General features: G+C 43.7%; 1 protein-coding gene across 5 annotated transcripts in view; it reads right to left on the bottom strand.

The window, feature by feature from the left end:
- LOC133116816 (dachshund homolog 1-like) overlaps positions 1–25,052 on the bottom strand; it is a 169,694-nt gene that overhangs the window by 87,580 nt on the left and 57,062 nt on the right. For all 5 annotated transcript variants that reach the window (XM_061226787.1, XM_061226788.1, XM_061226790.1 and 2 more), the window contains exon 2: positions 7,271–7,386. In XM_061226787.1, the coding sequence (XP_061082771.1) occupies positions 7,271–7,386 (116 nt within the window). The remainder of the gene's footprint in view (positions 1–7,270; positions 7,387–25,052) is intronic.

The raw sequence follows: 25,052 nt of genomic DNA, 5'->3' as shown, positions 1-25,052 counted from the left end.
TGTGATTGTTGTTTAGGTTACCTGAGAAAAATTATGTATTAATCATAAGGGAATATTTTTTCAAGAAACTCATCGAAATAAATATTTTATGCTGTATATGTCATTGAAATATTCCTTTGGATTCACATTCACATTAAATTCACACTATATAAGTGAAATTAATTCCTGTTTGGGAAAATATTGCAAAAAAATAAAAACCCAGCACCATGTGAAAAACAGGAAGCTGCATTGAAACATATCAATCTATGGATGTCACATTTTGTTGCCAATCAGTTATGTTATATCAACAGTGCTTTCTTTGCGAACAAATGTTAAACAAAAAGCGAGCTGCACATTAAACAGTAGTACACAGCACAATCCTGTGTGAACAGTTCAGTCACAACCTGGCCAAGTTTTAACGCCAGAGTGTAGGAGTAGTATGGGACCACAGTTCAAAATGGATGTCCTTCAATAAAGCTTCTGGATCCAAACTGTCACTGTTTCCAACGAGTTCTATTAAAGTTTAAGAAAATAAAGTGACAAATATTTTGATCTAAAGGATCAAGCAAATCAATGTACTACACAACACAAATTTGGAAGATGAGTGAAATCATACATGCACAACAAACAATTCATATATTTTATTAATGAAATGTATTTTATATGGATGTATTTTCTGGTATTGGCTATTTAATTTTACAGATACAAACACTAATTATAATAGTAAATAGTGTCGTAAAATGAATGTGAAAGCCAGGGTCATACAGTTCACAGACACAACCGAAAAAACACAAAATATATTTTTTTCTTCATCAAAATAATCATCAAAGCAAAAACACACAATGACCTTTTCTGAAACTGGTGACAGTGAGCTCATATCCTCCCAGACCGTCACGTGTCCAGAGTCCACCTCCAGCCGCAGAGCTCATTGCCCATCACGCGTTCTGCGTTCATGCGTTCAAACAGAATGGAGTAAAAACATTCTGCTGAGACACGCTACGGACGCGCTGCTGCCAGCGTCAGGAGACGCGGCGCACGCACACACACACACACACACACACACACACACACCACGGGCAGGCGAGCGCTCAAACCTGGAGCCTGGGATCGGAGTGAAAGCTTTTCAAAGCCCCGTCACTTTAAAAGGAGACGTCAGCTGAGCGGAATCAGCCCCAGAGCAAACGGCATGATTTAGAGGAGCAATCTCTCTGTCACGCATTCGGCAGTGTCGCCCCCAGGAGCCGGGCCCTGAGGAGAGCGCCATTTACAGGATATGCTGGGTGTTTTATTAAACGGAGCCTAAGCAGATTGTGATGCCTGTACCCATCATGAACTGCAGCCATTTAAAAAACGCACCCGGGGTCACAGTCTGTCGATACTCAATCTCGCCATAACCACTTAAAATACACTCTGTGTACTTATAATTGAAACCAAACATCGCCTCCCAGCTCCATGACAACAAGCCCAGGAAGCAAAGAGAAACCCTGGGAAAGCGTTTGGTTGGCCACACTAAGCAGAGAGTCGGTGTTAAGGTCTGTCCACACTAAGAATTATAACTATAAAGATAATGATTTGAGCAACCACACAGCTGAACGACAACATTCTGTAAACAGTCTCTCAGCGATGTCATCTGCGACTTTGAACATGACGTCCTGTAAATTCGGATGAATTTTGATTGGCTGTCAGCGTTTCATCATTCATACAATGCTCTGAAAGTGATCCCAATGATATCGTTCCTCGCAGTTGTTGTCGTTTCATTTTTAAAACAATCGTTAGTTAGTTATACTAGCTGGTGTAAAAAGGCCTTGAGAGGCCTTACAAAGGTTTGAAGGTGTGTGGATGCAGTGGATTGACTAAACACTCTGCTTTCAGACATACTCCTCCTTGTGGGTACGCCACGCAGATTCACCCTCGCAAGAAAAAAGATGAGCAGTCTGGTTTTCAGAGAGAGGTTCTGTTCAAAAGAGGCTTCAGTGGCTGACGACGTTCCCCCGGTTTTAACGAGGCTCGCTGTGGGGAATTAGAGAACACAAAGAGGAGAAATAAAAGGGATCGTACAGCGACTGAAGCTTCCACACACACACACACACACACACAGACAGAGACACACACACACACACATACACACACACACACACACACACCCGTTACGGTGGCTCCCCTAGCCGCAGGGTGAGTTATGAGTTGTGATATTTGATAAATTGCTCGATTCGGTGCGTGACATCACACAGAGCATTTTCAGACTAATTCCGGTTAAATCGAGTCACCTGCGCAGAGCTAATGGGGAGAGTGGATTAGCAGTAGGGACACAGCAGGTGTGCATCGGACAAACTGGCACAGCGAGAGGAGGAAACTCGGGCCGGATCTCAGATAGTGCAGTGGACGAGGCACCCTAGGTTTGGAGCTGCGTCGGTCAGGAAAGAAACAAGCCGCTACGACAGCTGAACAGAATGGAAACTGGCACAGGATAAATTCTGCACACACATTAGGAAGCATGTCTTCACACAGAGTGGTCAGTGCGTGGAACCGCTTGCCGGGACATGCAGTGGAGGCAGAAACACTGGGAGTTCTCAAGACCGGGCTTGATACGGTTTAGGTAAACTAAGCATTAAGTACACTTTAATGGTAGGAAGTGCGCTTTGCTGGGCTGAATGGCCTCATCAAGTCATGTTTGCATGACTACGCTCACAATGGTACGACCGGTCGCTAACACACAGCTAGCGCTGCGCTAGCCGCGGTGTTACTGTAGCACCACGGTGAGAACGTTACAGCATGATAACAGAGACTGTCACCGTCCGCCCTATTAAACTACGACGTGATTAATCTCACAGCGCCGGGCGTGGAACAAAGAGGAGCAGCGCGGAGCTACACACACTCTTACTTATCTCTTTCAAACGCCTCGACAAAATGTCAGGACCTCGGCATGAAAGGGGGAGGCCTGACGAGGACAATATCAAAGGCTCTTTTTATTTATTTATTTACTCTCTTACTTTCCCCTGTTGGACTAAACAAAACCCGGCTCTCGCCGGCGGTCCCCCGTGGCCTTTAAGTTCCTATTTCCCCAGAGACCCCGATAGAGTGACCCCCTCAGAGACATGAAAGTCAGGGGGAAGTGATCCCCACTCGGCCGGCTGAAAGCAGCGGGACCGTCTCGCTGAGACCGCCATTGTCTCAGATTGCCTATTCTACGGCCGCCCTCTGAATTTCAAACGCAAATCCAAAAGCAGTTTTGCCCAGACATTGGCTTTCTGTCATCTGGGGCTAAGAACATCAGAGAGGACCAAAGGACAGAGTCTAATAAGAAAAAAAAGAAAAAAGAAAAAAGAAAAAGAGAGACTTTTCTTTTCTGTTTCCAGTAAAAATATGCTGTCAGGTTATGGGCTTATGGGTAGAACACGGCTTGGTCTAAATTAAAACAAACAGGTAATATCAGTGAAAAGTAAAGTGTAAATACGTTTTAGACTTATAAATATGATACGGTGGGTGAACATACAGTTTGTAGAAGGCGATGCAATAACAATCTAAGAAGAAATCTTTCTGGCATTGCTGCAAATGTGCAGTTAGTTAAATATTTAAACTAGCGGTGAAGAAAGGGCACACAGCGATACTTGATATGAAAGATTAATATTAAACGCTGCAACGGAAAACAAAATATGCAAAACAAGGCACTTTGTGGCGCGGACTTCAAAGCTGACACAGGGAACGGTGGGAAGAGAGGAGGACTCAACACACTGGCAGAGAGGAGCCTCGCTCCGGGCGAATGAAAAACACAAACGGCTGTTACTGATTCCGGTGGCGATGGGCTTATTTTAACATCTCCACCGCCTATGTACATACAGTGCTGAAGTGGATTTAATCAGGCTAATTAAAACCCACTCTAGGCATAATGCAGCATCTAATGAAATAATCTGGAGGAGAAAAAATAAAAAAATAGTTCCACTCGAGTTTATTCTCTCTTCATTTCTGGGGGGAATATTTTAAAATCTGTTTTGGGTAAGATGTTTTCTTGTGTTCCCGCTCTGACCAAATATGCCAAAGCCTTAGGAGGAAATAAAATAAAGTGAAAACGCTTGGCTTTATCAGCACTTGTGATTTTAAGGGTCAGGGGAGGAACTAAACTCACTGGATTCCTCTCTCATGCTCACTGGTACGACCTAGCTTATTAAGCAGATGAAAAACATACTATGCTGATGTACAGGGTGTCATGCATGTAGTCTACTGCAGGGGTCATCTGAAAAGGGCCGGTGTGGGTGTAGCTGGTGCTTCAGATGGGCCGTAAGATCACCCGTGATGTTCTGGGTGACAGTCAGGGTTTAGTCAGCAAATTTTAACATGTAGACACCTCCGTTTTAACGTTATTTTTCTAAAATACACAAGGTAACCACGTGGTTATTGACTGAGTGCAGGATAGTGGTTAAACAGACTCGAATGTGACCTAATCAGCTAAAAATTAGGATCTGTAAAAAAATATATATATATATTATTTTTGAGATTAAGAATGCTTAACTAAAACTGCATTTCAGTTACAGTGTAAAGGTTTAATATATGGAGTTACAGAGGTCTCTGCTACTTATACGTCTCATTCATCATTAATGCTTGCAAATTAGGGGATTTTGCGCATTATATATATTAGACATATTCAGGGGTATTCTTAAGTGGGACCCCAGTGCACTCATCGAAGCAGGCTTTCCTGTAAAAAAGCAGAATCTCTTCTTCTCTGCTTTGTCAGGCGTGCAGCGCAGGCTGAGGAGTGGAAGGACTTCCTGTTTGCCAGGACAAAGCAGCGTTTCAGTGAGTATCCTTCAGGAGGACTGTATCCCATCTACCCACACAGTCCCTGCGGAGACTCCCACTGAGCGCATTAAGAGAGCAAGATTAACACCCCGGAACAAAAGGATTGATTGTTGAAATTAGTTCAAGGTTATCCTTTCATTTCTGCATTTTAGACAAAGACAAATGTGATTACCAGTAATTATCACTAGCCAAGCACTGGACTTGGACATTGTGATTCTGCTCAGATATCTTACGTTGTACCAACGTTTACGTTTTTTTCCGCATAAAATTAGCTCCAACCAATCTTCTCATCAGTCATCCAAATGTTTTTTTTTTTTTTTACAAAAGCAATTTAAGAACGAGTGGAAACCAACAAAATGTATTTTACAAATACTGCATACCCGCAGTGTGATTCGCTTCTGCCTCACTTCAGAGTTCAAGGTTCAAACGGTGACCCATACGGACATCTCTGATTGGAGGAAGCGTTCTCGATTAGCCTGTGGAATTCTCCTTGTACAATCTTGGCAGGAAATGTTGGGTAATCTCCCCTTCAGTCCCTTCACGTACCGCACAGACATGAAGAGTCAGCAGTCTGGGGCAGGAGAAGCTCCATCCACGCCTTCCTCTCATTGTGTTAATATTAATGCCGGGGCGTCAGACGTAGGCCCACACCGCTGCGACACAAGGCATTACACGACCTTGACGATTCTACAAAATGTTCAGCTTTAATCTAAAGAGTACCCCCGTATCCTTCGGTAAGCAAATCAGTTCATGGTGTCGATACTTCATCTGATTTGTTTCAAAAGGTTTAAAAAAAAGAAACAGCTCTATATGCAAAGCACCAGGTGACTCCAAGCACGGACCGACAGGAACCGATAGCGACTTCTTCTGACTCCAACAGTAAACACACCCAAGCACATAATATAATGTCCAGTTAATTCCAGCGAGTGGCTTTTTAATTTATGCAAATGTGCAGACCAAAATGGTAAGCCAAAAAGCTAGAAAATACTTCAGATAATTGGACTCCAAAGATACATTTTCTCAAGAATGTTCTTTGCGAGTTTTTAGGCTCTTAAATTACCATAGCATGAGAAAATAGGAGGCACATATACAGTGTATAATCTCATACAATAAAAAAATATTGTCCAATATATTGCTTTTATTATTCATAAAATACTTTAGGACAAGAAAATTGAATAGGCCTTCCTTCAGGACTGCTATTTACAGCAAGAGCAGTGTGTGTAAATTATGAATGCGTGTGGTTTATGCTTGCTCATTTCTACAGGCAAAGACACAGAATCATTAAATAGAACATATAAAAGGTACACTGTGGAGCGATGTTGGGCTGGTCGGTTTAATAACCTGGTTTTTAGGGCTGTGTGTTGTGTGTTCTGCTGTGTTAGGTTGCCCCTGTGAGGGGGGGGGGGGGGGGGGGGGGGGTGACAAACCTGTTGTGCGATCTCCATGGAGAACAGGATAGAAATTCTGGGAGGAATTTTATGTTTCAATGGTTGTTGTGGTGTTGGACATGGTCATGAAATTTCAGGATTAATAAATTGATTATATTGTATTAAATATTCTGGTAATTTCCAACCTATGATTATGAAAGGTAGTGATAGTGATGAAGCTTCATCAAACCAAACAGGGCGGTGCAGGGTTAGTGTCTCAGATCTTAACCGCCATTTTACTCTGCTGTGAATATGACAACAAAACAGACAGGTCACTTAGGTTGCTAAGTCACAGGTCGCATGACGCACTATGAGGTTACTGAACCCCCAAAAGTGTAACTTTTGGCATTTTAGAGTTGTGAAGGTGAGCGATTTTTAGGGTTGCGTGTTGTGTTGGGCTGTGTCAGGTTTAATAACCAGCTCTTTAGGGTTGTGTGTCGGGCTGTGTCAGGTTTAATAACCAGGTCTTTAGGGTTGTGTGTTGTGTGTTGGGCTGTGTCAGGTTTAATAACCAGGTCTTTAGGGTTGTGTGTTGTGTGCTGGGCTGTGTCAGGTTTAATAACCAGGTCTTTAGGGTTGTGTGTTGTGTGCTGGGCTGTGTCAGGTTTAATAACCAGGTCTTTAGGGTTGTGTGTTGTGTGCTGGGCTGTGTCAGGTTTAATAACCAGGTCTTTAGGGTTGTGTGTTGTGTGTTGGGCTGTGTCAGGTTTAATAACCAGGTCTTTAGGGTTGTGTGTTGTGTGTTGGGCTGTGTCAGGTTTAATAACCAGGTCTTTAGGGTTGTGTGTTGTGTGCTGGGCTGTGTCAGGTTTAATAACCAGGTCTTTAGGGTTGTGTGTTGTGTGTCGGGCTGTGTCAGGTTTAATAACCAGGTCTTTAGGGTTGTGTGTTGTGTGCTGGGCTGTGTCAGGTTTAATAACCAGGTCTTTAGGGTTGTGTGTTGTGTGTTGGGCTGTGTCAGGTTTAATAACCAGGTTTTTAGAGTTGTGTGTTGGGACTGTTAGGGGGTGACTGCCTGTCGTGCGGTCTCCAGGGCGATGTTGTGAAGGCGGGCAGATGGGCGGGCGTACCTGTGGAGGGGATGATCCCGGGGGACATGAGGCCAGGTACGCTGTGGGGCATGATGTGGGGGTTCTCCGGCGACGTCACACTCTGGGTCCTCTTCGGAGGCCGGCCCGGTCTCGAGCTGTACACAGAACACACACACACACACACACACACACACACACACATACACACACACATACACACAGAGGAAGAGAGAGGATCGAGAGACAAAGACAAAGGGATGGAGAGAGTGAGAATGAAAAAAGATTGAGATTGAGAAATGAGAGAGCAAGAGAGAAGGATGAGGGAGAGAAAGCAAGAGAGACAGAGAGAGAAAGTGACAGACAGAGAGGGAGGAAGGGAGGGAGAGAGGGAGAGAAAGAGAGAGAACAGTTTAGCATTCTACACACTTCAAATCGCAATACCATTCCAAACAGCCCGCATGCACGGTAAATAAATGTCTTTCTCAAGGACAGTTGCTTTCTGCAGTTCAACATAATATACTTCCATTACTAATTAGATTACACGCTGAATTCATTTCCTTTATTGAAGATCAACCGCCTTTTGATGCATAATTCATAACTCGTACCTCGTTACCTGCTCCTCAGTATTAATATCCAGACACTATTTGAATTGCCTCGTTTGCATATGCTAAAATCCACCATGCAGCTTTCAGCTTGAAAATTACATGTTAACTTGTTATAATTATTGCAGTCAGGCCCACGTTGATTTATGAGACTTTTAAAAACCAAATATGTGTAGTTGTTGTAATGAATGATATTTTAAGGTTCTGGGGGAAATTAAAAGGCAGTGGCAGCCTACGGAGACGTTCCGCACTCGTGATTTAATACCGCGCCGGCCAGGAGCAGCGAATCAGACCTGGAGAACATTTCTGATGGAATGTTTTATTACCTCACTCCACTGACCTCATATCTGGCGTGATAAATGACAGTACACGCGTAATCTGGAGGGAAAGTGTCTTTTAAAAACCGCCTTTTCTTTCATTTATGTTTTTCGCTCTTTCAGATTATTAACTCATTCTCACTCATTTTTCAAAGGGGGGGGGGGGGGGGCGACTTGGTGTTGAGCATTTTAGCAGGGGGGGGGGGAATAGCCGCCAATATCGATTTAAACCGATCATAACACACAGTTTTTTGAAGTCATTTTCAGCCAAAACATCCACACTTCCGAGACCAGACGACAGTCCCGTACCATCATGTCATAGACCAGACGACAGTCCCGTACCATCATGTCATAGACCAGACGACAGTCCCGTACCATCATGTCCTAGACCAGACGACAGTCCCGTACCATCATGTGACAGACCAGACGACAGTCCCGTACCATCATGTCCGAGACCAGACGACAGTCCCGTACCATCATGTCATAGACCAGACGACAGTCCCGTACCATCATGTGATAGACCAGACGACAGTCCCGTACCATCATGTGACAGACCAGACGACAGTCCCGTACCATCATGTGATAGACCAGACGACAGTCCCGTACCATCATGTGATAGACCAGACGACAGTCCCGTACCATCATGTGATAGACCAGACGACAGTCCCGTACCATCATGTGATAGACCAGACGACAGTCCCGTACCATCATGTGATAGACCAGACGACAGTCCCGTACCATCATGTGACAGACCAGACGACAGTCCCGTACCATCATGTGATAGACCAGACGACAGTCCCGTACCATCATGTCATAGACCAGACGACAGTCCCGTACCATCATGTGATAGACCAGACGACAGTCCCGTACCATCATGTGATATAGTCTTACATCTTACAGCGCTGCTGTGCTGCCCTTATCTCAGATCTCCTGCTGTAGGCCAGAGGCACAACACATCTACAGAATGCGGAAATAAAGTATATTTACAATGTGCGCACTCTTGTCTCATCCTTTGCAGAAATGAATAAACAGGGACAAAGACATTCTCTACGGCGAGTAAAAAAGGACAGACTTCTAGTCCTCACATAACTGACAGACCCGGATACTGAAGGCAGTCTAGGGGCTCAGTCCAATCCCATATTCTTCTCCTCTGTTTCTTTTTCTTTTCTCCTATTCTTGCCCCTAGCTCCACCCATCTGGAGAGGGTAGATAGACATAACAATAACAGCTAAAAACATAAATTAGGTAAATGGAATGTCCTTGCTCCTTCAAACGTCAATTCGAAGCCACGTCAGTTACAGACGTGACAGATGCGTGGCAGATAGGGATTGCCGGATCCACAGGTCAATCATTTATACATCACGCATTCAGGACAAATATACGCCTGCAAAGGATGTGCTGATGTTTTCTTGCTCAAAGGAAAGATTGGGAGTTTCGAACTTCTACTTCTAGCTCCGTAGAAGGAACATTTAAGGGTCTGGAATGTCCGGAAAGATGACGGACCTCGACAAATTTTCAGGTCAGGAGCAAGGAAAGGAAACGCATTTCTCCAGTGTGTGTCTGTTTATGTACGCTCAACTGAAGGACTCTACAGTGTTCAACCCAGCATCAGCACACACATACTATGGGGTGTCTACGGGATTTACACGGCTGTGTTTACACGATGGTAATGCTTTGTTGCTTTGTAATGTAATCCTGTGATTCTCCCACAATGCACTGCATTAGCATTATTGATTCCAACTTGTTTAGTTGCACAGCAGATACTCAAGTGCAGACACAGAAATTGCACTGAATGTGTTATCGGTTCCTGACAAGAGGAATACAGCAGGGTAATTCCAGTTAAAGAGCAAAATAATTAGTTGCAGGGGTACTAACGTAAAAAAGCAGATCACCCAGGCCCACATTATCTCTGACAAATCAGTCTTGTCATTAAGTTTGAGAGTTTCACTTAGATTAGAGTTTTACTTGAATTCCTACGCAACACACAGTATTTAGCTCATCTCAAAGACCGCCAGTCTAATGAGAAGTCTCTTAAATATATTATTCAAAGTTAAATTGCATGAGTCACAAAGTTTTTTGAAGCAGGGCTTATCTTCAGCCTTTCACTAACCCTAAACACAAGCCCCTTTATATAACTTACATAAGTGTGTACTTACAGCAGGAACACAGTACTTAGCCAGTAAAGCGTATGCAAAGTGAGCTGTTTAGATGGAAATCTGACCCAATACATTCAATGCATCTTGCAGAGGGCATTGAGCACGATTTAGCCACAAGCTACAGATTTAGCCAATTAAAAACGATGTATGTCTCCACACTCAGCTCTCTCTAAACAGCATTCTGTCACATCCCATAACACATCTCTCTCTCTGCTCACAGATGTAGTATTCTTTATTCTTTAATGTAAACGTTCCTTACTCCATTGGCAAACCATGAAAAGAATCAAACTGTGTCACCTCATTGCCAATAATTTTATCTTATCTAGCAAACAAATTTTAAAAAGTCTAAATATAAGACTTAATTTGAATAGTGAGTACTTGACTGAAATAGACGTATGATGTTTGTCTTTTCACAGTGCGGTGAATAAAACAGAAGTCTGAATGGACTGGGACACACGGACGCGCACGCACACTCACACACACACACACATACACACACACACACATACATATACACACACACACACACACACACACACACACACACACTCTGCTGGAAACACATAGCTGATGGATCCTGACGGGGCCCTGAAAGAACAGCCCACATCAAACCCGACGAGGAAGCAGAGCTACGATCCGCACAGCAACACGCCCTGCGCTTTCAAAGCCCGAGGAATTCTGGGAATTCACGGGTGGACTTTGTCACTTTCATTAAAAAGGGTTATTCCCAAATGAGTGAGGAAAGGAGCAAATGAGAGCAAGATCAACAGCAGAATATTTTGAAATACAATTCTTATTTATATGGAAACACGTCTTTGATCTCATGAGGGAGATTGGAGATAGTTTTTCTGTCATGGCTTTCAATGGCCTCTGAAGCTGAATTATTTATAAAAGAGCTCAATAGAGGTATGTGATGTTAAAAGCATTCTTCAACAATGCGAAGAGCAGAAAACCTTGAACGGACAAAACTGTCACATCCACTCCAGTCACTGCGGGACAGTGAATATATTCGGATAACTCGCAAAGCGTTTAGCCAAGGCTCGAAGTTTAGGTATGCCAAAAGGAACTATTGGTAGGCTTTGTTTAAATGCATTCTTTCATGAGCTTCTTCAGAAACAAACTTCAAATATGCTTAGGCACAGAGCTCACCCAACTACACACCCAAACCTGAGACTGTAACCTGGAAACTGCAATGGATTCTCAAAACCCATGTTCTCTATATAAACTACTCCCTTAATGCAAGTAAAAATCAGATTTGTTGCCAGAGACAGAAAAACAGTAGAATCTTACTCCACTCCATTGAGATTATATTGTATATTTTCCCGAAAATATCACACAAATGACGAGATAAATTACATTAAATTTCTCTTATTTCCTCAAAAACACAGAAATCATAACTAGTGCAAAAATATGGAAAGTTTACACAATGAACAGAGGCACAGGGTCCTGAACAACTCACAGACCGATGAGAAAAAAAAGGAAAAACATCTTAACAGGATCTATATGCAGCTGTTTAAGAGGAGATTTCAGAGACTCAGCGGAAGTTCCTCCCATATTTGGTCTTTCATGGGAAAAGTGTGAGAAGATGGAAGAAGTTCTCAGTCGAGTGGATGGATTTGGGCCAGGACATCCGTTCAGCCATGGAGATTCATGGAGCAGCTTGGTAGAGTAAGACTCTCCTCACCTCACAAGTAAGACACTCTTCACAGGTAAGACAGGTAATCATAATAATAATAATAATAATAATAATAATAATAATAAAAATAATAATAATAAAAATAACAACAACAACAACAATAATAATAATAATAATAATAAATAGGTATTATTGTTATTATTATCAATGGTAATAATGAATATGCATTAATAATAATGAGTAGCAGTACTAGCAGCAGAAGTATCATTTTGTTGCGTGAATATGTCTGTATGATTATAATATAATATAAATGCTTTGGACAGAGCAGGTAAATAAAGCCTGTAGCATTGAGAGAGCCACGTAACGGGCCCTGAGACTGACATTGATCATCTGGATCTAAAGACATTCGGACAGGGAACACGTCTAACAGCACGCGCCGTTCTGCGCTTAATAACGGAGACGTTTCCCCCCGTCACAGAGAGGAAGGAGGAGGTGCCGGTGGAGCGGTGCCACTCCAGGGCCTCCTCGCACGGAGAGGAACGCCGTGTTTATTTGAATATCCATTTTCAAAGTGCGTTACGTCTGCCGTGTAAATTCAGCCTTAAATCAAGTTATTGTTAGCGATGGCGGTCGCCATTTCGCTGACCGTGGGTCGGAATCGCATTAGGGCCAGGCTGAGAGCCGTTTGTGCTGAAGGTGCACTTCTCCATTGTTGCCCTCCACACTGGCCATTTTCCTTCTGCTCGTACACAACGGTCTCTACTGCCGAAAAGTCACGTGACCGTAATCAGAGATGCGTTCTCTCCGCCGCTTTTAACAAAAGCAAGCGCAGAAATTAATTTTAAAAGGTGCTAGCACTGAAAACGAACGAGCACAACCGGGCCGCAATCCATCACTGTGAAGTACTCATTTTCGTAATGTTTGAAACGCATTTCATATCCTGCACTGTCAAACGTAGCACCAACGTGTTTTCCCTTTAAAACCTATCGAATGGATTTCCTCTGTTTACACCACAGATAATTGTCTGGCTGGTATTCCTGACTTCAGGAAACAGAGTAGACCCCGTTAGCTAGAGGGTGCTAAGAGCCAAATATGCAACAAATGCAGGGCTTATCCTTTTTTGTTTTGCAACCACGATGAAAGGAAAATAGCCGTGAACTCCAGCTGAACCCTCGGTTCCTTTAATGGACCTGGGCCCATGTTGACCCAGCAGTTCGAGCCGAAAGCTGATACTACCAAAATCACTACTGCCTGCTAAAGCAATCAGATTATAGGCAAACAATACACTCCATAAAGTTCCAATTTCAATGCCACAACACCATTAAGACAGAGTCCCCATTTCTCTTCATCACTCCCTGCGCTCAGTCGCTCAGAGAGCAGAAAGTTAAAACATCTGATACGCCAGAGTGTTACAGTTTACATCCAGCCCTGGTCGGCCGAGAGCATCGTCTTTACAACAGCCTTATAATGGCCAAATGTCAAATTCCACATGAATTCAAAACCACATTTGTATCAGCTTGCATCAGCTCTACAACCAATATAAAAATATAATCTGAATTTAAAAAGTGCTTGGACAAAAGGCTCAGTGCAAAGCGATGTTTTTGTTGCACATATGGAATATGAAATGTGCAATCACACTGGTCACCCATTGTACATAGCCTAAAATTATTGTCCAACAAGCAGGAACTTACAACACCGCAATACCGGACTGTGTCCCGGCATTCACAGGACCACAATTCCCAGACTCCTTTGCTGTGAAAGGTGACAGAAGTCATACGAGTCTATAGTTTAAGATTTTAAGACCTTCTGTCCACTGAGCCATGAAATGAACCAAAACTACAGAGATGTGCAGGCACAGGGTTTCAATGTATGTGATGCAGTTCAAAGGCTCTCAGGTTTCAGTGTTTATAATCCATTTAGGGTAACCGGCTGTGCCACAGCCAGGAATCAACCTGGCAACCCCTGCTTTACCAGCCCAGTCCCCCACCATTACACTCCACCCGCGCCCTTTGTGCGCTCAACAAAATGGCGGAACAGTTTTACAGTTATGGCTAAAAAGCTGATGAGTACAAAACAGCGGTTAAATTGTCAATTACTTCCTTTTTTTTTTTCTTCTTTTTGTTTTGTTTTTTCACACGTAAAAGTAATTAACCTGCAGTGTAGTTTACCAGCTGTGGATACGGTAAGCGAGCCGAGCAGGTTGCGCTCGTGACGGAACAGACAGAGGGCCGTCGAGTCAGACGGGCGTCCCAGAAGCAAATCCAAAGATTGAATGTTTTTTTTATTAAGTTATTTTCATTGTCATAATTTAATTGCAGGACTCAATTGCTCCGTGAAATGGCTTCTCGAGTGTCACTAAATGATGTTGATTCTGTCCATTTCTGCTTCACCCTGGTGTATTAGGCAGCTATCGGGCTAATTCCCCGCGCTTCTCTCAGCCACGATACCTCCACTGTGCACATTTACTCTCAGCGTAATCACTAATGCGGGCCATACACTCCTGCTGATAGTTTCATTCAATCACAACAAGACTGCGTTCGGCTCACCAAATTAGCCCGTAGCAGCAATGATGTGGATGCCACTGCTACACGCTAATTTCTCTGGGAGACTCTAAAGTTCTCAACTGACAGCGACGGAATATCAATTGCACATCAATCTTTGTTTTCTTCAAATATTTTCCCCAAATTATATCCAAATGAGCTGAGAGCAAGTGTTTCCATACTTCTAAAGTATATGTGAATAATTACCAGCCAGGTTTGTGACTGCAAATTATTTCACATTTAATACTTTAGCACCAATACAGGTGCAACAATTTCCACGTCACAAATTAAACACAATTTGCAGTTCCAAAAGGAACCCAGTGATTACATAGAAGAACCCTATCTAACTAAAGGGTTCTTTGCCTGGGAGCTTTCACACTTCATTACATTAATGGCATTTGCCAGACGCTCTTATCCAGAGCGCAGTACAGTTGATTAGACTAAGCATGAAACAATTCTCCCCTGGATTGTGCGGATCATATTGTGGCTACACCGGAGATCGAACGGCCAGCCTTGCACATCCCAGTCACGTACCTTAACCACTACGCCACAGGCCGCCCTGTACCTTCACACCTCTGAAAGAGGGTTCCATACAGAACTAAAGTGGTTTCCCCGATGGAGACAGAGAACCCTTTCTTCTGAGGGCATTTTGTCACAAAAGCATCCATCGTGGATCATATTCAGCTCTTCATTTTAAAAGAATTCAAAATGAGCGCTCCTCACATTTTTCCTCAAAGCAGGATAATCGCCTCAGTGTCACTCACTGTCCATTTTGTTTTTAAATTTGTTCATATTGAGCATCACAATGTTCAATCATTTTTTGGTACTTCCAGCTATTCTCACTCATCTCTGAGTACAAGTGAGAATACAGCTATTAACTGCCAGGAACTGATACAATTAGCTCTGAGAATGAGCAATTCTCCCACAATGCACCCTGTGAATCACCAGTAAGTCTGATTAGATTGGCACCATTGGAGAACGAAAATGAGTTCTTACAAAAGCTTGACGTAGTCCTCCTGACAAATTTGACTCTTATAACAATGGGTTGTCACAAGGCGTAATATATTTTGGCCATGAAGGCAACACCATTGTGTTTGTTTTCTGTAACCCATCGCAGATGTGGCCAAACAGTCACTTAAGAATGTTCCCCCGTAAACCGAGGCGAGCTGGACATTTATCATGGCGATGATAAGCAAAAATGTTCCAGTCAATCTTCAAATGAAATTCTCCCGCCTGTGCTCACGTACCACTTAGCAACAGCCTTCAAACTCCTCTAAAGTCTTTGAGTCTCAACCTCTGAGGAAAAAAAGTAGGGTTCAATTCATTTTTGTTTAATGTTCAGACAATACAGAGTTCCCAGATGTATTCCTTCACCTTTCATACCTCCCTACTTACATTTGCAGTTCAGAAACTATTTTCCTTGCTTTTTAAGCACTGGATAGCCCTCTTTCAAAGTAAAAAAATATATATGTTTGAAACAATAATATACAGTAAAATTACAATTGTTTACCGCATTTTATAAAGGTTCTGTATACCCTAAGTAATCATAAAAATAGGTTCACGTTGTGCACAGACGTGTTAATTTTCTTTTGTTTTAGAGTTCAGACAGACTTGTCCATACTTTCAGTTTCCACACAGCACTCTGGAATCAGGAGTGCATAGACTATCAGGCCCCAGTATGGGTAAACAGAGACTCTCTGAGCGCAATGCCAATCAGGCCATATAAAATATTAACCCGATGTCATTGCCCTTTTAAATTCTCTCACCTAAAATTCCCTAATTGTTCCTTCTCTTTATCTCTCTGTTGCAGAGAGTAAATAAATTAACAAAATTGCTTTTATCACGCCAAATAACCTTTTAACTGAGGGATTATTGCCGGTTTATTTTTATTTTTCCCCTTTCTGAGCGAGAGGACTGGAAGCCTCGATGATTGGTTGGCTGAGACAGTGACCAGCAATGAAAACAAGGTCCCGGTGATATAATGAGCAACCCAACTTCACCCCCGACGTTAAACACACACATTCACAGACTCCAGACGTTAAACACACACATTCACAGACTCCAGACGTTAAACACACACATTCACAGACTTCAGATGTTAAACACACACATTCACAGACTCCAGATGTTAAACACACACATTCACAGGCTCCAGACATTAAACACACACATTCACAGGATCCAGACATTAAACACACACATTCACAAACTCCAGACGTTAAATGCACACATTCACAGAATGCATTAAACGCACACATTCACAGACTCCAGATGTTAAACACACACATTCACAGAATGCATTAAACGCACACATTCACAGACTCCAGACGTTAAACGCACACATTCACAGACTCCAGACGTTAAATGCACACATTCACAGAATGCATTAAACGCACACATTCACAGACTCCAGACGTTAAACGCACACATTCACAGAATGCATTAAACGCACACATTCACAGACTCCAGACATTAAACGCACACATTCACAGAATGCATTAAACGCACACATTCACAGACTCCAGACGTTAAACGCACACATTCACAGAATGCATTAAACGCACACATTCACAGACTCCAGACGTTAAACGCACACATTCACAGAATGCATTAAACGCACACATTCACAGGCTCCAGACGTTAAACGAACACATTCACAGACTCCAGACGTTAAACGCACACATTCACAGACTCCAGACGTTAAACGCACACATTCACAGAATGCATTAAACGCACACATTCACAGACTCCAGACGTTAAACGCACACATTCACAGACTCCAGACGTTAAACGCACACATTCACAGACTCCAGACGTTAAACGCACACATTCACAGAATGCATTAAACGCACACATTCACAGATTGGGTGAATGTCAGTACACAGCGAGTAGTCTCGGTTAAATGAGCTGCTCTTGCAGACGCATTTCGTAAGAGAGGTTATCTCCGTTTGCTGAAGGACGGGAGTAGCGTGGCGGTGTTATCGTAAATAACGATCATCGCCCGCTGCGATGGATCAGATAAGATAAGGACGGAGCGAGAGGGCACGGGCCCAAACGCAGGCCTGCTACAGGAGGAAGGAGACGCCTCACCAGGCTGAGGTGCTATTGTTCCTCTCCCTGAGGGTATAACAGCCATACACACAAACACACACACACACACACACACACTCACACTCACACTCACACTCACACATACCACACACACACCACACAGAAACACAAACCACACTGCACACACCGCACACACATACACACACATACACACATACACGCCACACACTCGCACACACGCACACTCGCATACATACAGTATTGGTCCTGCCTGTGATCACATAACCAGTAGGTCCATTTGCATTGGGCGCCTGTGATCACATGACCAGCAGGGCCCTTGGCATTGGGTACCAATTATCACATGACCAGCAGGTCTGTTTGCATTGGGCGCCTGTGATCACATGACCAGCAGGTCCGTTTGCATTGGGCGCCAGCGATCACGTGACCAGCAGGGTCATTGGCATTTGGCGCCTATGATCACATGACCAGCAGGTCCATTTGCATTGGGCGCCAGCGATCACGTGACCAGCAGGGCCATTGGCATTGGGCACCTGTGATCACAAGACCAGCAAGGCCAATGGCATTGGGCGCCTATGATCACATGACCAGCAGGTCCGTTTGCATTGGGCGCCAGCGATCACGTGACCAGCAGGGCCATTGGCATTGGGCCCCCGGGTCTTTATCTCAATCTGCCATCCCTCACACCTGTCAGAATGTCCCCTCGCCCAGGTAGCCAGGGCCCCGTTATCAGACACAGATCCAGCGATAACGCGGAAGCACTTTATATCAGACCCTCTTCTGCTTTTGTACTCCGCCGAGCAGCTGCATCCTGCGCTGAACTTTTCCCCAGAACAATGCGTGAGATGGAGAACGCAGATTGCAGGAGAAGTCACCTTCCACTCGTGACTGCGGAAACCGTGGCAACGCGTCGCTGCGAATCCGTCAACAGCCCCATGCTAGCGCGTAACACTCAGGCATACCGTGTGCGCAACAATGAACACAACGCTTACTTCCTGTTCCCCTTCGTGTGCCTGACACGGTCTGATAAAAAGGGGGAAAGATCACAGGCTGGGATGCCAGTTCGTGTCTGGGCAAGGCCACGGCTCGATGCCCGTGACTTCTCCTCTCTCACCTGTGCCGGAGATTCCACAGAGCCCCCGTACGAAAAACATCAAACCTCTTCCTGAAAATAACGACACGAAATCCAGAGTTGTTGTAAAAAATGCCATTTGCAGAAAGAAAACTGAAGAACAAATATGAAAGGAAACTGATTTTCCAAACATACATCATGAGGGGGGAATCATTATTTTTAGTTTCATTATTTTGTTCATTAATCGTGAGGCCTGAAATTATTTAGTATCATTTCTATTAAGCTCTAATAAGGAGTAAGCAGACATTCCATCGGGGGATTGATGAAGAAGGCCTAATTGGAGGACTCTGTCATTCCTCGTGGACGATATACTTAATTAAACTGATACTGTACAAAAATCGGATAAATCTGATACAGCTAAAAGTAAATGCAATTAATCAAAAATATGAAAATGAACGGTTCCAGGAAAGTCTAAATGAGATCTGTAGATATGATTTTTTTTTGCCCTCAATATTTATTAATTGCGGTCCCTTTGGTTGGGAAAACAGAACGGCCCTTATCTTAAAACCGCGAGGAAATTTCCCTCCGCCACTGTCTGATCTCCCGTGTTCAGGAACTGCGAGTGCGCATGAAACAAGTCTTCAAAACAAGGCTTTAAAAACTTACTAGTCAGGGTGCCTTTGAGGATATTTAATTAAAATCTAATCCTGCATTCATTAAGGCTCACATAAATTAAGCTGTCATTCATAAGATTTATGGATTCTCATTTGCATATTGCATACAATTCATCAATTACTCAAGTATGAAAGGGCCTCTTTTCCATGGGGGCTGTAGCTACCCTGCCAACATCTCAAACCGGAGAATGAGCAAGACTGTCAGCCCCTCCGCAAAACTTTCCACAAAATGTCCGTCTCTCTCTCCATCTCATTCTCCAGCCTTCCCCTGCACCGCCAGTGCGCACACCGACCACGCTTTTCAATTATTTCACCTGTCCACACCGGCAAACTTTTAATGGTGAATAAATGTGGAGCTTCTCTCTCTGCTCCTACTGTACATCGGCGAGACGCGTTCAGCGCGCGCCCCTGTAAATTAAAAAAAGGATTTCTGAGACGAATGGTTAAAAAAAAGAAAAAGAAATGCAGTAATCTGACTTTGAATGTCAGGCCTTTTAGGGGAACAATACATGGGGCGATAATGAGAATAATATATTTCCCGTCACAGAAACGTCCGGTTTTATTTTCTGACACACAGAAGCTGGAGGAGCAGCGGGGCCTTTGCGGAGAGGGGGCTTGTGGGAAAACGGCGTGGCGCTTAAAACAAGCCGAGCATGAAGGCGTCGCAGACAAAAGGTCAGGGAAAACAAACACGGGACTCACCGAGATGAACGGGATTAATCAGCTCATTAATATGCATGGCTGATTAAGCCCCAAATACGAGAATCACCATCGACCGCGCTCCTTCCGCGACGCATTTCGTTTTATTTACCTCTTCATTTGATGTACGCACCCCGCGCGCACACGCGCCAGCCCGGAGACGCTCAGGGGTGCAGCGGGCTTCCCATAGGCTCCCGCAAACAGGTCGCATTAAGCCCGGTGTATTATGCTCTGTTTTTACAGCACCGACAATGGGAAAGTTGCTCTGGTACAAAGATTAATTTCCAATTAATCCCGACTTCTGGCAGAGGAATACAGCGGTTATAATAAGGGAAAAGTCATCCTGAAGGGTATTTAATCGCTTCCCCGTGGTCCGCACTCTGAATGGCAGGAATGGAAGGCGCTGTTTATTAATCCCGCTCATTGTTTGGGGAAATTGTACTGGAAAGGCAGTTAAGATGAGAGTTAAGACTTTAATGTGCTTTTAATTACAATACTTATCAGAGACAGATCCGGAATAAAGACACGGGTAAACAATGCGTCGAAGGTGATGAACACCGTATTTAAAACAATATTACCTGAAGTAAATTAACGGGGCCCACTCCAATGACAGTGCTGGGTTCTGATATCAGACATGGACATTGTTTCACACAATGTACGTTTCAGCTCTTATGGAGAGGAACAGGAAATGACACAGCCCATATCAGTTATGCTGATTACAGCACAAAGAATGCACTCTCCATTTGAAGGCAGACTGCTACACACTACAGAGGGGTGCAGCTTCACAGAATTAAAGGATTCACTGTCATAATTGATTTAATTTAGTTTTATTATTTATTTGTATTTACTAGTTTTGTTTTGAAAGTTTTGAGAGCAGGAAGCAACAGGAATAACAAGAATTAAATCAGGAAATCTTTAGTTTCTTTAATTTAAGTTCCGGCGGGTTACAGCTAAAGGTGGCAGTGATGTCACCACCACACCATGGTCGAGCAACTGCACAATTCAAGGGGAGAGAGAGAGAGAGAGAGAGAGCGAGAGAGAGAGAGAGGAGTGAAAACGCCCTCTCAGAGATCAAACACACTTTGTCGCACAAGTTAAACAGGAAGTCGTTAACGATCAACAGTAATTGGGCCGAGCATCTGAATCCAGAGCGAGATATTAGAGAACAATCATCTCCTGCACATGCCCTTTTTTAATAATGAATGAAACGTAAATAATCCGGAGAGGCCAGGGCGCCGGGCAGTGAGAGGGAGAGCGGAGAGCGGGGAGCGGGGGTGTTTACTGAATGCAAGGAGGCTCTGGGTGAGGAATGAGGTTCCCAGCCCGGCCGGTTCTCCCCGGTTCTCCCCGCAGCGGAGCGGTATCCCCGCAGTCCGGAGCGGCAGGAGCGGTCCGCGTGTTTAGACACGGCGTCGTTGTTCATGCGGCTCCAGTCACCTGCAGGAGCTCAGTCTGACGCGGCCCTGATCGCTTCTGCCCATCGCTTTAAAGCGCACTTTACAGCGGTCATATCAGAGTGACACACCCTGCGTGCGTCAGCACAGACAGCCTCGCACTGGGAAGAGCAATCAGAGGATCTGCTTGGGCAGATGACACTGAAACTGAACACACTGTCTGGAAAAACTTTTTTTTTTTTTGACCTTTCTCTATGCTTATCCAGACCAGGAAAAAAATTGAAATTATATTCCACTTTTCTACACTCCAGACCTCCACAGGAACCCTGCAATAATTTCCACGCAATGCCATGATCCTGCACACAAGGTCCTTCACTGACGGTGTTCAGCGGGAATGACCCCAATGGGGAGGGATACCGTGATTCCTCCGAGCAGAAGATCCCGTTTACAGGCTTCCGTACGGAAAAACGCTAAAAAAATCCCTCACTCAGCACAACCATGAGATCCAACTGTCCTCATGCGTGACAATATAATTCTTAATGTACAGCTTGACTAGTCATAAATCTTTAGCAAGATATCACCCCGTTTATATTTTATACACACACACGTATATCTATATATGTGTCTTTTTCTGATTAAGTGTGCATCACAGAAACTAAAACGCTTCTACTCCACCTTCTAATAACGCACAGCGCAGAGAGGACATGACAGCATGATGAATATCGCAGCAGACAGGTCCAATATGGCACAATTTCAGCCGATCAATATCTGGCTGCAATATCAGAAAAGAGCAGCTGATATTAGTCTACACACTGTATTACAGATGAGCTACATTCCTCTGCGCTGCACTCACGCTGAACCTCAGCCACATTACACACACACACACACACAAACACAAACACACACACACACCTGAAGGGGTTTACACACCCACGCGTGGGCACCTACACACACTCATACACACACAGAGTCAACTACACTCACTCACTCACTCACTCACTCACTCACTCACTCACTCACTCACTCACTCACTCACTCACTCACTCACTCACTCACTCACTCACTCACTCACTCACTCACTCACTCACTCACTCACTCACTCACTCACTCACTCACTCACTCACTCACTCACTCACAAATACACAAATACACAAATACACACCTACACACACACACACATTCACACTCACACGCAAGCAGGCTGGTGCACGCACACACATATATATATTTTCACACTCATACACGCACAGACACAAATGCATGCATACACACACACACAAACACACAAGCATACACACATACACAAACTCTCTCACACACACACACACACACACACACACACACACATACACTCACACACTCACACTCACACTCACACTCACATTCACACACACACACACACACACACATACACTCACACACACACACACACACACACACACACACCTACACACACACAGTACATTCCAGCACATAAATACCCAAGCATGCGTGCGCATACAACCACACACACAGTCGCGCACACACATGCACACACAAACACAATGGAAACTAATCACGGCTCTGGCATCTGTGTAAAATTACCTTTTGCCCACGGAGCTTAAACTACTTGTTGGACAGGAGTGTGCACTTGAACATAAGCTGTGTTTGAGAGCGCCAAGCGTGATGCTGCACTCAACTATTCATGAGAAAGCCAGAAACTTCACACACGCTAATAATAAAACATCATAGCGCTCATAGGGGATCCTTTCTCTTTAGACCATTTAAAACTGATTGTACTGAAATGGCAGATGGTTTTTAAAAATTAAAATAATGTTTTCCATGAGATCCCCCATCCACTTAAAGGCACGGGGAGCAGACAGACTCACACACACGCACGCAAACCAGGCTGAACACAGAGGAGTGTTTATACAGCCTCAGAGCCTACTGTCTGAACACCAGGGAAACTGTGTGTATGTGTGTGTGCCAGTGTGTGTGTGTATGTGTGTGCCAGTGTGTGTGTGAGTGTGATGGGAGAGGGGTGTGTGTGTCTGTATGTGTGTGCCAGTGTGTGTGTGTGCGTGACAGAGAGAGACTGGGAATTCTTAACATTCAGTTATTCTATATTAAATATACTAGCTAATTATTTAATGGATATGTAGTAATAAAAACAGCATGAATAGTTTCTCCATTTTAAACACTGAAAATCAATGTTTTATTCAATAATGTATCCTTTGTTAAAACAAATTTACTTTTAATAATTAATGGCCCTTGATAAGGCAATTCTGTACTGCGCAGTTTTGTCTGCACCAGATTAGCAGTGTTAGGCCATATCACCACCACACCACTCATATGTGAATATGAATATGAATATGAATGATAGTTCCAGTATGTGATTAGGACCAGCGATGCAATCTGCAATAGGTCAGCAGGCACTGTATGTACGTCATAATAACAGTATGACTTCCTAATACAAACTGCAGCGGAACAACAACACGCGTAATCACAACAACAGGCTGTCCTTCATGGTAATAAACCTGTTTCAGAGCAAGAGATAAAACAGCCCACTTTACGGACTATCAATATCAGTTAGCAAAAGTGACCAAAGAGATCGGGTCACGGCAAAGGAGATACATCATCTGGAAAGATATATGTAGAACTAAATAATGGATAAAGATTCTGGTTCAATTAAAAGCCCGGTTTACAGCTACAACCAGAGAAGTGTATTTGGAAAAAGTACCGGTCCCAATCAATGAGGAGTTCCGTTGAGTTATGACGTGTGGGAGTTCTGAACGAACTCCATTCCTAATGATTTCCAACTCCGAGCTCTGAAATTTTTATTGGATTTATTGTTTTGAAAACATTTATTTCTTTACTTTTTTTTTTTTTTTTTTACAATTGAATTGAAATGAATGCAGGAATCAAGCACAGATGGCACATGAAGCTTCAGTGAATATGAGCTGTTTCACCGTGCCTGCTACCTTGCTGATGAAGCAGAGGAAAGCATTTCAAAATGAAGGAATGATGCTTTTGGGTGGGAACGGGGCTTTCAGGTGGGGGGGGACACATCCTTTGTAATATTCACTTTCCCCTGACCACTACCTTTATGGGGCGGGGGGGGGGACATCCTTTGTAATATTCACTTCCCCCTGACCACTCCCTTTACGGGGGGGTGAGTTGAGAATAAAATCAGTCTTCCATTTTGAATACAAATATTGAAATACACCAGTAAGTACGTTTGCTGTTGTGTGGCACTTTAAAGTAGGAATATGATATCAGCATCCAGCAGCGATGGATACACACACACACACACACAACCAGCACACACACACACACACACACACACAAACGCACACGCACACAAACACACAAACACACAAACACACAAACACACAAACACACACACACACACACACACCCCACACGACCGACTCCACACCTGATCCTGTTACACTGCCAAATGTCCGCTAGTAATTACGCTCAATGAGCAGACATCATTAATAACCTAATGCTGTAACGTCACGCAGCACAGAAGTATAATTGCGTTTTAGTAACAGGTAAGGCTATTACACGTATTAATAACCTTACATGTAATTTAATGTACATTTAGTTATATAATTAATGTTATTTCTCCTCTCAGCACCTTAAGATGAAATGAAATCTCACTAAGGAACGGTCTGTCA

This window comes from Conger conger, chromosome 17, assembly GCF_963514075.1.
Source record: "Conger conger chromosome 17, fConCon1.1, whole genome shotgun sequence".
NCBI lineage: Eukaryota > Metazoa > Chordata > Actinopteri > Anguilliformes > Congridae > Conger > Conger conger.
This window is presented reverse-complemented; position numbering and strand designations above follow the sequence as displayed.